At 42.1% G+C, this 14,113-nt stretch overlaps 1 protein-coding gene across 2 annotated transcripts; it reads right to left on the bottom strand.

Moving 5' to 3' along the window:
• Positions 1-5,032: 5,032 nt before the first annotated feature.
• On the bottom strand, positions 5,033-9,819 carry MACIR (macrophage immunometabolism regulator). 2 transcript variants are annotated; one of them, XM_062621701.1, is made up of 2 exons: positions 9,769-9,819; positions 5,033-6,505 (listed from the first exon to the last, which is right to left on the bottom strand). In XM_062621701.1, exon 2 carries the CDS (start codon positions 6,482-6,484, stop codon positions 5,861-5,863), a length of 624 nt encoding a protein of 207 aa, XP_062477685.1. In that variant the 5' UTR covers positions 6,485-6,505; positions 9,769-9,819; the 3' UTR covers positions 5,033-5,860. The 2 variants fall into 2 exon arrangements, with proteins under 2 accessions (XP_062477685.1, XP_062477686.1); XM_062621702.1 differs by lacking the exon at positions 9,769-9,819 and adding an exon at positions 9,362-9,435.
• Positions 9,820-14,113: the final 4,294 nt, after the last annotated feature.

Genomic DNA, 14,113 nt, shown 5'->3' with positions numbered 1-14,113 from the left:
CCCAGGTGGCCAAGAAGGCCAACAGCATCCTGGCCTGTATCAGTAGTAGTGAGCCCAGCAGGATCAGGGCAGTGATCATCCCCTGTGCTGGGCACTGGTGAGGTCACACCTCAAATCCTGTGTTCAGTTCTGGGCCCCTCACTACAAGAGAGACATTGAGGTGCTGGAGCGAGTCCAGAGGAAGGCAATGGAGCTGGTGAAGGGCCTGGAGCACACGTCTCATGAGGAACAGCTGAGGGACCTGGGGGTGTTCAGTCTGGAGAAGAGAAGGCTCAGGGGGGACCTTATTGCTCTCTACAACTGCCTGAAAGGAGGTTGGAGTGAGGTGGGGGTCGGTCTCTTCTCCCAAGTAACAAGCGATAGGATAAGAAGAAACAGCCTCAAGTTGTGCCAGGGGAGGTTTAGACTGGATATTAGGGACATGGAAAGATTTATCAAGCACTGGAACAGGCTGCCCAGGGATGTGGTAGTCACCATCCCTAGTGGTATTTAAAAGACACATAGAACATAGAATTATTTAAGCTGGAAAAGACCTTTAAGATCATCAAGTCTTCGGGAGTGTCACATCCTTAAAAAAAAAAAGTGCTGGGGACATGGTTTAGTGGTGGACTTGGCAGTGCTGGTTATACTTGATCTTAAAGGTCTTTCCCAGCCTAAATGATTCTGATTCTATAAGAAGCAAGTAGTCCAGCCTTCTAAAAATACCACTGAAATGTTAAGTTTTGTGAAACGCTTGATTACATCTGAAACATGGCTGCACCTCACAGATTGGAACAGTCTTTAGAAATCGTCTTGTCCCACCTCTGCTCTCTGGAGTGATGAATGATTATTTTGCTGCTTACAGTTCTACTTCAAATCTACTCAATCAATAGGACTCCCACTGTTTACATGGAAGTTTTCCTACTATTTTAGCTGATAACCCCCACCAGCATTTCCTCCTCTGATACTTTTTTCTCCAATTATCTCTTCACCAAAAGTAATTCTGAAATATCAGTTACACATTGAAGCACTAACAAAATTTAAAGATGATTATATTTTACAGAAAACATTAATGTAGATGGATAGGTAGATATCTTGGACAGAGTCAGTTGCTTGGAGCTGCAGCTATTCTGGGTATCTCTCAATTTCCCTTCATAACAATTGGAAAATGTTTGACCCAATTAAAATAAAAAGTTGAAATCATTGAGCTAAGGCAGAAACAAAATAAATCTTACATTTAATGCATTTTTCTCTCCACTGTATCCCATTCATTCAGCTTAAAATGTTGGTATTCTGCCATCCAATACTCCAGTGCACTCACCCTTTGTAGCTTTATCCAATTCCAGACTGTAGGTCACACTGTGAACTACACTACACTATTTCTGGCCCAAAACAGACTTCTAAAAGCATCTCAGTACCTAAGGCTTTTGACATTTTTTGAGTTTCTGAAAAGTAGGTTAATGTAAAGCACTACAGCAAATCATGGCTTGCTCTATTTTTCATAGGGTCCAAGCTGTTGATGCTGTTCTCAAAGTTCTTGCATGTTTTAGCACTTCTGTCTCCTTCACCTTCACAGAAAGGTCATCAGGAGCTTCAGCAGGCTAGCAAAATGGCAATAACAAATGGGGCAATAATCCTACCAGACACCACGACATCATAGTTGGTATTTATAACAGAAAAAATAAAGAAGCTTGAAGATTTTTTTTTTTAACTGAAAATAGTATTAAGGAAACATCACAGACAAAAGTTTTCTTCTTGCTCAGGCAGCCTCCTAAAACTTCGCTTTGTCAAAGAACTGTGAAATCGCACCATCTACCTATTGTCACTGTGTAGAGCTGCGTAACATCACAGAAACACCAAAGGATTTTATTCCCTCCAAACGCTCTTCTAAACTTAGATTTCATCTAGGTTTGGGATTATGAAAAGTGTACATACCCAGCCTTGGGCTCCTCCTTTCTACCTTCACTGCAGCCAAGCTCTGGTCATACATACTGCTAAAATGTCCCATCACCCTCCCTAATCATTCAGAAATATGGACAGCTGCTTTCTAGAAAGATTTGAGACAGCACACCATCTCCTTCCATGACTTTTCTTGTTTTGACACTGAAACCATACAGTATTTCACTCTTCCTACTCTTGCAGCACTGCCCCTCTGGAGTTTTCCAATTATTTCGCCAGCCGTTTCCCTCATATGTTCTGGTGAATTCTTTCTGCCCACTCTCCACAGAAATAAAAGCACTGTGGAAAGCCCTTCTTTTCTGTCCTCTCCCCATTTTCACTCCCAACCAACTCTTTGATAGCTAAGATCAAGCACATCCAGAGAACAAGTCTCCTAAAATTGGATGGAATGTGGTCATTTAATATCCTTACCTTCCCTTTTGAGTGGATGTCAATCAATTCTGGATTTTTCCCCACAGGCTGAGTCTTCTTTCCTTATATATTCTAATGTGGCCTAGATAGTTGCTCTGTAGGTTTGTCTTGATGTCACCCTCTACCACTAAACTACTGAAGCTAAGCCTAAGTTAAGGAGGATGTTAGACAGACTAGGTATTGAAACATTAGGGTAACATTTCCTCTCTTGAGGCATCCCACACAAATGCACAAGATCAGGTTTAGCACTTAACCCACTGGAGCAGTAGCACTGAATCTTGACTACTGCCATCCAGAAGTAGCCAAACACAGCAACCAAAGGCATCTTCTGAGGGAGTACCATCATTAAGAATGACCCTACATTACAGAGGGGGAAAGGAAGGTGTCTTTAATGTTATTAGCATTGTAACAAATCTACCTTTTCAATTTTAGATCTGCATTCTTCCTACAACAGCTTAACAACTTCTATTTCTGCAATGTACCTCCACTATAAAATTAGTGTTCCTCACAATTTTTTCTATTTTTTTTTTTTTTTTTTATGCTTACATTCTCCCTGAAGATCCTTTCTTCCTATTGTTTACTTTTAGTACTGTCCTGGGTTTAGCAGTAGCAGTCAATTTTTCTCTTTCTTGGTAGCTGGTGCAGCACTGTGTTTTGACTTTCAGCCTGGAAACAGTGCTGATAATACCAATGTTTTCAGTTGTTGCTAAGTAATGTTTACCCTGACCAAGGACTTTGTGAGGCTCATGCTCTGCCAGGGAGAAGGGGAAGCCAAGAGGAAGCAGACAGGACACCTGACCCAGGCTAGCCAAAGAGGTATTCCATACCACAGCATGTCATGCCCGGGGTGGGTAACTGGGAGTTACCTGGAAGGACACGGGGTCTTCTGGGTTGGACTCGTTTCTTGGGGGGTGCTATTGTATTCTCTTCCCTTGTTATTTTCCCTTACCATTGTTGTTGGTAGTAGCAGTGGTGATTTGTGTTGTACATTGGTTGCTGGACTGTTCTTGTCTCAACCCGTAGGAGTTGCACTCTTTCGATCCTTGTCCCCATCCCTCTGGGAGCAGGGAAGGGGAAAGCCCACGAAGGGGGGGGGGCCTCGATTGCTTCCAGCCTGGCACCACTCACTGGGAGTGAGTGAACAAGCTGTCTGGCTAGGGTTTAAACCATGACAAGTACTCATTCCTCTTTAAGATGAAATTTAACACTAATAACTTGACTCCAGAGAGACCACCCCCCCCAAACATCCACAACATCAAAATTTCATTATGTTGGATAATTTGTTTCAGGTTCTTTGGAACCACCAAAAGAGTAAGAAACAAGTTACGTTATCAATTAACAATTCTTTGCTTAGTCTGTTATAAGTAGTATAGCATAGGTAGCATTTCCCATATGCTATGAGAGCTGCAAGTGTGTATGAGTTACGCAAACAATATCACCATGTGTAAGCACCTTCACGAGCAAACCACCAAAGAGATGAAGTACCAACACACATTTTATGTTTGAACTTTGCTAGCTATCAATCTCTCTATTGGTGTAGCTTTTCAATTATGACACAGGATGGCTCTAGAAACATGCACAAAATATTAGTAACTGTATGCCCCATTTCCTGAAACAAAATAACAAACTTAAGCATCTATTTCACAGACACCCAAGATCTCCACTTTAAAGTTGTTTTTAAATGATGCCTGGTCTAGAGTTGTATTTTTTAAATGTCCTCTCCCTCCTGCACAGCAAAACATTCCACAACAACAGGTATTTATACCACCCTTTTTATTTTTCAGCCAGAAACGCAGTTTTACAGGGTATTTCGTTAAACATTGGAGTTTATTTCTTAAAGAAAATCCCCATCTCTTTGGCATCTGACCATAATCTGTTTTTCAAACTAAAGACTATATAAGAAGATTTTACTTTCAAAATCATTGTTCAATACACCGAGTTTACACTTGTGTTGTTAGCTTTTAAAAAAAACACATAGGTTTGTTGCAATGATTTAATAAACCTAAAAAAAAAGATAATCAAACTAGCAAAATGCAGACTAATGGGCTGCCTTCATTTACCAGCTGTGGAATGACAGAATGAGGACTCCACAGTGCATGCACTAAGTAGTGCTTTCTATTCATTCTGAATGATAAACAAACAAATATTAATTCTACCAGAAACAACTGATCAAACAATTTATGTTTCCAAAAATGTGATCTTATTTTTAAACTACTTCTGACAGGTCATCAGCCAAAAGCTGCACATTGATTCAAGTAAAAGATTGCACCTAAAATTAAAAACCCCTCTAAAAACTATTGCTCCTTTTTAAAGTTACTAAGATGTTTTAAATACATATACGAATACAGCTGCCAAACTGAGTTTTACATCATGACTGGATAAAAAATTCTTAAGTAACATAAGTAAGCCAATGTATTCAATCTACTCAGATAAATAATCCAGGATTATCTCTTAAAAAAAAGCAAACAACAAAAAGTAAATCAAAATCGGCTTTCCAGATCTCTAGTGTTCACTGCTTCAAATCAACTGCACTTCCAAAATAATGATGAAGTTATTTGACACCTCCTGTTACCATGCATGATACTGAAATCACAGGTTAAAAATCAAAACCATTACTGACATATCAAAGCAGACATTCCAGTTTATTTACTGGAATCTGCAGTGAATCATTTTTTGTGCCATAACAATGTGAAAAATAAATCCCACTTACAAAAAAAAAAATCTTTACTCCCCAAAGGATTTTTTTCTAATGACTCAAATACTTATCCTGAACAAGTTTTATATAGAACAGAGGAGGCAAAGCAACTACTTCCACACAGAAACAAACAAACAAACAAAAAAAAAATAAAAAATCATTTAATAGGATTCAAGTAGCAAAGGTTTGCTCTGAGTTAATCTCACCCTCATCACCATTGTAAGTGCAGTCTGAAAATGTTTGAACTTAATTGTTTAAACAGAAGTGATCTTATTTAACCAAGCTCACTTTTCCTCTCCATGTGAAAAGAAAAAATAAATACGTATGTTTTACTGTAGAATACAGGAACAGAAAGTCAAACCAAAAAACCTCCTAAACTTAAGCACTTTTCCAAGAGCAGTTTCTAACATCAGGCCAAAATCAGCAACAACCAAGCAGACATCACCATTTTTTCAGTGTTAAATTACTGGAAATACCAGCTCAAACTGTAAAAAAAAAAAAAAAACAAAAAACCAATCCCAAACCCCACAATCAAAAGGTGTTGTTTTTTTTTTTTGTTAAAAGGTGTTCAAAGAAAATATCCACCAGTTGAAGTCAAATTTGTGTCAGAAGCTGCTTTCTTAGGAAAGATTTCTCCCTCCACATATTTTTAACACATTGCCATTTCCAAGATTCTATTCAAATATATTACTTTCTGATAACATTTAGCTGATACAACCACATACAATGTGGATAGTCATGTACACAGTACAACAGTGGATTTTTGCAGCAACAGAAATAACTAGAAATCGGTTCTAAATTCAAGTTGATGATAGCTCATGTGCTATTTCTTGCAAACATACGGTCCCCTCTGAGGTTGAGGTGTTGGAGCTGGTATTGTAGCACTTCCGTGTCAGCAGGTTCCTTAATGCTCATTTTGTCTAAATTGAGGTAGTCCAGGGATTTCGAATGAGCCCGTTTACCTTTTAAAAGGCAAAGAGGCAGGGGACCATGAAGTGCCTTGTAAGGTTCATATGGTAAAGCCTTAGTGCATTTATCCCCTGAGCTCGGCATCCTTCTCCTCCTCCTTCCATTTACTGCTGGGATCTCATATGGCTGATAGTACCTACTTCTAGTTTTGTACAAACGGGAGGAACGTGTAAGTCCTGAATCAAGCTGTTTGGAGTGCAAGTTTGGCCCAGATTCCCCTTTATTCTCTTCACTTCCTGTACACTTCTGGGCTAATTTTAGCAGCTCCTCTCCAGTTGTGAAGCCAACCAGGTAGTTAGAATCCATGTGCAGGATTTGATATCCCGCAACTGTCCGTCGCATTGGTGAGCAGGGGGTACTGGAACAGCGTGGCTTCTCTGCTTCCATCCTGCCCACAGGACTCACTTCTGCAAGAGGCATAGGAAGGGTGGATATGGTAGTTCTGGACTCCCCACTTATGTCAACTTCCATTTTAAACACAACGCTATCCTCCTAAAAATAAAACAGATCTTAATCAGAAATAGAGCTTTTATGCAACACAAGGACTTGAGAGAGGACTGCAGAAATGAGATTTTGTATTACCCAGAAGTTATGACTGATACTTTTCTATCCAGCCTTGCTTTATGTTCTACAGATTGATGGCAAAACTGACAACAGCTTTTTATCTTAGGTGTTTTTTTTACTAAAAGAAACCATAAATATGTTCCTGATATTCTCAAACATTAAAATTGTTCTTGAGTAGTACTGTACCCAAAAAAGAAGCTTCTTCCCACTCGATTCCTTATAGCCCCTCACTATAATAGCAATTTCTGTGTATTCAACTGTGTATTTTTGCTATTGACAATAGTTTCAGTAAACAGAGCTTTCTTTCCCTCATCCTATTTTTTTATTCACAATTAACCAAAAGCACGCACACTATTTTATTCTAATGTATTTCTAACACAGGAAACAGCATACTGGTGGTGTTTAATGAATAAAGCATAATATTCTTATAAACATCTTAAGAATAACCAGTCTTCCGAATCCTATGGTTTTCTATTTCTTTTGGAAACAGACTATTTTGCCAGGACCTCACAGCTTTGTACTTTCTCACAACTATTCCAAATACATTGTCTTGTGCCTTTACAGATACAACTGTCTGCCACAAAACATTACCACCTCTAAATGGGAAAGGTCAGGTCACTATCTCAGCAAGTATATACCAGTGGATACCAGAACACAGACAATGCTTAATTATTTTCCTTTTCTTGTTTTCAGCATCATCTACACCATTTCAGCGACATCACAGAAGAGTCATGGGGCAGTGCTGTCATGGAGCAGGATCATCACAGATAGAGCAGGGTTGACACAGACAGGTAGAGCGGGGTTGTCATACGACGCATGCTTGGTAACATCCTATATTGCCATGTCTGAAAAGACAGCTCTGCAGGTACTATTTTGAAACTATTAACCTAAATAATAACAAAATTATACTCAGCCTTTGACTAAGGACAGCTATTAGAAGAAAGATAGTGGTTAAAAAAAAGACCTACTCCAAGATATCAGGAAAAATAATCAATGCAGCTTAAGTTTTTTGGGTTTCTTTTTTAACTGAAGCACTTTAAATGACTAGTTCTTTGTCTCAATGCAATCTGCAGCAGGTATTTGGGTGTTTGAAGGAAAGGTGTCTCATTCACTAACACCATCCACATTGCTGACGGTCAAACTTACAAGAGTTATGCATATAATGGCATTAAAGTTGTGTTCTCTGCTGCTTTCTCAAATGCTCCTTCCCATACTTAAAATACTAAAATGAGTGTTTAAGTGTAACGCAACTACAGAATAAAAATTAATAAAAGCCAAACAGCACATGCAGGTACAGTAAAACTGAGTTAAATTTACAACTAGTGAGAACAGAAAACTTTGTTCTGGAATACTCAGTTCATGTGACTTTACCATAACATACTGCATTTGCATGTGATTATGCATGCCTCATGGCAAAGCCAACAGCATAAGGCTGGTCTAAAATGAGCAGATTATGAAGAAAGCCATACTACAAAGTAAGCACTGTTATGCAAGAACTTAATTTCAGCAACTGTGCTGCCACTGCCTTTGTTTCAACGACAGTGTGAGAATCACCCTCTTCTGTCTTCATTATTCTAACAAGTCTTTATTTTTTTCCCTTGAGGAAGAGTGCAAACACACCACGTCAGGCAGAATATGGTTCAAAATACACCAACAGCAGCAGGGTGGTGGGAGGAGCAGTTTTCAGTAATGGACGCGACTAGGAAAAAGGAAGAAGAATAGACTGGGAAACAGGAAAATGAATCAGTGCTGCTCACTTCTACTCCCTGTGGTAAAACAAAGCATCAAGTGTTCAGTCTTCACTACACTCCTGGAAATGCTCTAAGGACTCTTACTGTATTCAAGACAAGCTCTGTCAGAAGTCAGCCAACGACTGGCACAAGCATTGAATGCTCTTTCACACCACAGACTCTCCTCCATCACTCCCACTGAAGTCTGTGCAACTGCAGGCTTCTGCCATCAATTCATTTCCACATGTAGCTATACAAGTATGTGCAGTGGCTTATTGCCCCACTCTAGTAAGCACACTAACAAGGAAAGACAGAATCATGTTCATAGGAAATACCTACCAATGCACATAATTGGCTACTTCCTTTGAAACAGGTACATACAGACTCACACTTAGGCCAGCTAAATTCCCTATGTAAACCAGCATGCATAACTTACATAGAAAGAAGTTAGGACTCAAGACTGTTTTCCTATGCATCTGTAAACTACTCAAAACAGCACCCCGGCTGTTCAGAGACATTCCCCAGCTACCTTAATATGCAGAGACAAAACTGGCAAAACACACCTGCCAATAAACCAAAGCAGCTTAGGAAGCATCTTACTCAAGACAGTAACACTAATGCAGTCAATGTATATCATACATACTACAATCTCCATTTAAACAGAACCTTCAGCTTCTCTTTACCCTTCACTAAAAGCAAGATTTATTACAGAGAAATACAAAGCCAGCCCTACAAAGCTGGGCACTAGTTTGTTACCATCAGACAAGTGCAGTAATAGCATATTCACGTTTAGTACTTGCCTCAGAGTACCAAGAACGGCATGGCCACTGTTCGTGATTATAACCTGTAACTGAAAAGAGAGCTATGAACGACTGCGCACCCAGTTACTAGCGGCGCACCGTTACTAGCGGCTAGCACGGCAAGCACCCTTGAGCAGCCCCATTGCAGGCCCCGCATGACAATTCCACTAGCTTCCTTCTGCGGGCGGGTACCAGCGCGAACGCCCCGAGTCCCTCTTGGCCCTGCCCGAACAGCTCCACCACCGTCAACTTACCCGCACTGCCTCCTCAGCCGCTACCGACCAAGGGGCCCTGCGCCCCGCGAGGCGGGTAGAAAGGAGCTTTGCGCCAGGGCCTCCGCGCTGCGCTCGTGGGGGAAGCCCCTTCCCATGAGCCCTGCCGCGGCCGCGGACTCGCAGCCCAGTCGAGAACGGCCCCGCACCGCTACGCGGGGCGAGGAGAGGCGCCGCCACCCGCGGCAAGGCCGGGTCGGGCTGCTCCCCGTGACCCCCACCCCAGGCCCCGCTAAAGGTGCCGGCCGCACCGCTCACACCGTGGCGCCAGGGCCGGGCCGGCTCCCCCCCCCCGCCCTACGGGCACCGCTGGACGCACTCGCCGTCCCTGTTCAGGTGCCCGCTCCGTGAGGCGCGGACAGACCCGAGGCGCCAACCCCGCCTCCTACCTGCGGCGCGGACGGAGCAGGAGAGCACCTGGTGCCGCCCTTCACTTCCCGGCCCGGCCCGGCCCGGCCCACGCGCTGGGCTGAGGCAGGCCCCAACGGCAGCGACAGCCCCTCCTCTCCGAGGGCCGACCCCTCTCGGGTGGGACCGCCCCTCGCGTGATGGTGGCTGGGAGGAGGTGGCTGGGAGGAGGAGGCCGCGGTGGCGGTCGGGACGGGACGGAGCGGACCGGACGAGGGCCGTGAGGGGAACGGCTCAGAAGCAGAGTTTAGGATTGGTTGGGATGTCGGTGTTCACTGCTTTGTGAATGTTGTGGGTTTTCCTCATTTCTCTTGTAATACTTTCAAACTTATGGCGGTAGAATCAACACAGAATGGTTGAATGGTTTGGGCTGGATGGGGCCTTAAAACTCATCCAGTTCCAATCCCCTGCCACAGGCAGGGACACCTTCCACTAGAACCGGTTGCTCCAAGCCCCATCCAACCTGGCCTTGAACACTGCCAGGGATGGGGCAGCCACAGCTTCCTCTTCCTGGGCAACCTGTGCCAGCGCCTCAGCACCCTCACAGGGAAGAGCTGCCTAAGAGCTCATCTCAAACTACGTAATATCCAATATCTAATCTAACCCCCAGGAGCAGGACAGGGGCCTGGTGTCTCCACACACCTCTGTGTTTTCCTGTGCTTGGCTGGGGCCAGGGCTGCACTGGAAGAGGCAGGAGACTGTAGGTGTCTGGAGCAAGTGGTGGACATTGTCTACCTGAATTTGTCCAGGGTTTTTGATTCAGTGTCTCACAGCCTCCTCCTAGAGAAACTGACACATTACGGTGTTGACAAGTGGTCTGTATGGTGGTGGGGGAAATGGTGACAAGCAATACCCCAGGGGCAACCTGTTACTGGTGGGTCCCCCAAGGGTTGATATCCAACCAAATACTGTTCAGTATCTTCATAAGTGATCTGGATGATGAGATCAAATTGTAATCTGATGAAGTTTGCCAACGGTACCAAAGTGAGTGGGGAAGTGTGCACTTTGGAAGGGAGAGCCAACCTGCAGGTTGACCTAGATAGGCTGGAAGAGTGAGCTGACACGAACCTTATGAAGTTCAACAAGGTCAAATGTAGGATCTTGCAGATGGGTAAACATAATCCAGAAGTGAAGCACAGACTGCGACCTACTTGGGTGGGATTCATTTCTGTAGAAAGGGACATGGGGGTGTCCTGGTGGACAGAAAGCTCAATGGGAGTTAATGTGTGCACCTGCAGCAAAGAAAGCCAACAGGATTTTGGGGAACAAGGGCATCAGAGATAAGTCATTATCTCACTCTACTCAGCGTTTGTCAGTCTGTGCCTGGAATACCGTGTTCAGTTTTGGTCCCCACTGTACAAAAAAGATGTGGATAGGCTGAAGGGGGTCCAGAGAAGGGCCACTAAGATGATTAAAGGACTGGGAAGCCTGCTGTATGAGGAAAGGCTGAGAACTGGGTAGGTTCACTCTTGAGAAAAGAAGGCTCAGGGGAGACCTTGTTACCATGGTCCAGTATTTAAACACTGGCTACGAAGAGGATGGAGACTCCCTTTTTACAAGGAGTCATGTGGAAAAGATGAGGAGTAATGGGCACAAGTTAGTCCTGGGGAGATTCCAACTGGACATAAGAGGAAACGTTTTCACAATGAGAACAACCATCCATTGGAATAGTCTCTCCAGGGAACTGGTGGTTTCCCCAGCATTGGATACTTCTAAGATTCAGCTGTACAGGGTGCTAGGACATCTCATCTAGGTCATGTTTTGCCAATAAAGGTTGGACCAGATGATCCTTGAGGTCTCTTCCAACCTGGTGTTCACTGCTGCGCCTTGAGAGTTCAAGTCTTTATGGATCCCTGTGCAGAGGTGACTTTCTGGAGTGCCAGGCAGTGAGCCTTGTTGGCACAAATATCGTCTTAACAACCATTCCCCCCAGTCTGATACTCTCTGGTTTAATAGTCTCACATGTTTGTTCACTTTGCATGCAACTACAAGAAAGTAACAGTAATATCTCTTGGTGACTTTCTCTTCACTGAAATACCATCCATCTCTATCCATAACCTCTGTGGCATTTCCACATCTACAGAGTTTGGACACTGACTAGATACAAACCTTCAGTAATGGTTTTGCCAACAACCAGTTAGATCACTTCCCTGTTTTATTTTGCTTCTTGAAGATTGTGCAGAAGTGCTATTACTGCACTGAACTTTGCAAACAATTGCCTAACTTCCCTCCTGCAAGTAAAAATAAAAAGGAAGAGAAAGTGCAACATCATAGCCCCTGTTTTTTTCTTCTCTCAAGAATAGTTTATTGTGAGCTGAACCACACAGCTGGTATTTCTAATCCCCCTGCAGTAGAGTTGAGCCAGCTTTTGTTCCCGAGTCTTTAAAGACTCATTCTTAAATATATAGCTAAAGTTTATTACCTTCCTTGGAAATGTGTAGATGTCCTCTGTACACAGGCCATGCTCTGGCCTCCCTCTGGTCCTAGTGCCCCAGAAGGCTGCAGGTCACCTTGGTCCTGACCTGCAGTAAAGGGTGCCAGTATTAAGTATGCACCCACACTAGCCAGACTAGCTGCTCACTGTGCATCCAGTTGCACCCAGAATTTGCATTTCTTGGAGATTCTCAGCCAGAACAAGCAGAAACAAAGAACAAGGGTTGTTTAAGGAATTTTAACTACAGTCTCTTTAGCTCTGCAAGCCCTTGAGTTATTGGTTTTGCAAGTTCATTAAAGTGTTTTAAGAACTGAATTAGTAGGCCTGGTACAGAAAGTGGAGAATCTCCCCCCCACAACTTCTCCATGTTGTTGTTAACTGAGTTGTCAGTCAGTCTCTGAGATGGATTTTCAAGCTTGACCTTGACAGGGTGGAGGGACAGGCAGCAGTGGTGAGTAATTTCAGGAGGTAACAGATGCTTGGGGGGGGGGATATAATGTGTTCTAGGTAAGTAACCGGTTAAAACATACTAAAACATGGTTTACAGATTAGTGATTCCCCACTCACAAATTAGGTAACTTAAATTTAATGAACTGTAATAACAGCATTTAATAAACTGTAATAACATTTATTGCACTGACAGAATTAATGTGGTGCAAAATTGTCTTAAATTTCCATGCATCAAAAGAAAGGCAGATCCTGAAGACTTTTCCCAAATACACTATTCAGACACCACAACAAATATTTGAAAATAAGCCTAGATCTCCCTAAAACCATGTATGTTTTCCATGCAGTAAGTAATGTCATCAAGATTTTCCCAAAACTGACCACTGGATTTCACTATTTTTCGCTGTGCTTTTAAAGTCATGCAAGATGTTACATGCCTAACAAAGGTACTTTGAAGTGCTTGGAGTTTGTTTTCCCCAGTTAGGGTATGGTTAAGACTTTAGGGTTGCTGCAACACAGAGAGAAACAGAAACCATTACAGAATATTTTCCCTGCATCATAACCCTGACCAGAACATGAAGTTAATACATCTCATGATGGCTGTACTCATCAGTAGGTTCTTGCATTGTTGACAGTCATTAGAATGACAATATAGCTCAATTTTTAGGAAATATAATATTAAAATACACAGATTCTTTTTTTCTTCTTTAGCAAGATTTTATCAAAAGACTTATTTTCCTTGGTTTTATATATTCCAGGCTTTAACAGTGGAAACTGCTAGGATAATTTAAAGCATTAATGAAGTCATTAAATCACACGGGCTGAAAGCTGAGCAATTTAAACATTCTTTACTCAGTGCATTTAATTCCTCCATTTTGCGCACATGGATTTAATTCCAAAGCCTAATGAGACAAAAAAGATTTATTAAATACTCAGTTTCTTTTCCGTTATTATCTAATCCCTTACTAAGGATTAGAGCCATTATTCTGTAAATCTCTGTTTTACTGCAAATCCATAACTGCATTCAGAATAAAATATGAAGTATGCATTGGGGTGGATGTATGGCCCTGTATGGATATATGGTGGGTGTATGGGGTGAAGTAGTAGCATAACTTTCACACTGAGAAAAAAAAAATAAGACTGGAATATTTTTATGTTAAAATACATAAATTGCCATTCACCTTAGCAACTTTTGCCACCCAAACCAAACAGCTTAGTAATTTTTAAGATATCTTTAGAAGCGATTTGGCTAAATTAAAAGAAAATACAGTGAAAATTTATTTAAAACCTGAACAAAATGTCTGAAATAGACCATTTACTAAAATCCCACCTTTATTTTTTATATAGCAAGTTTAAAAGAAATAGTGAGTGCAGAAAGTATGCCTTAATTTTCTTTTTGGGCCAAATTCACTTTTTGCCTAATTAAGCTGATTTCAGTAGGAATT

This window comes from Pezoporus occidentalis, unplaced genomic scaffold, assembly GCF_034315485.1.
Source record: "Pezoporus occidentalis ecotype Australia unplaced genomic scaffold, CSIRO_AGI_Poc_V1 ctg232, whole genome shotgun sequence".
NCBI classification, from domain to species: Eukaryota; Metazoa; Chordata; class Aves; order Psittaciformes; family Psittacidae; genus Pezoporus; species Pezoporus occidentalis.
The sequence above is the reverse complement of the archived record's forward strand: the minus strand, read 5'-3'. Positions and strand labels throughout refer to the sequence as shown.

What these genes read in the sequence shown, in the direction of transcription:
- MACIR (XM_062621701.1), bottom strand. Translation starts at nt 6,484, where the DNA reads ATGGAAGTTGACATAAGTGGGGAGTCCAGAACTACCATATCCACCCTT.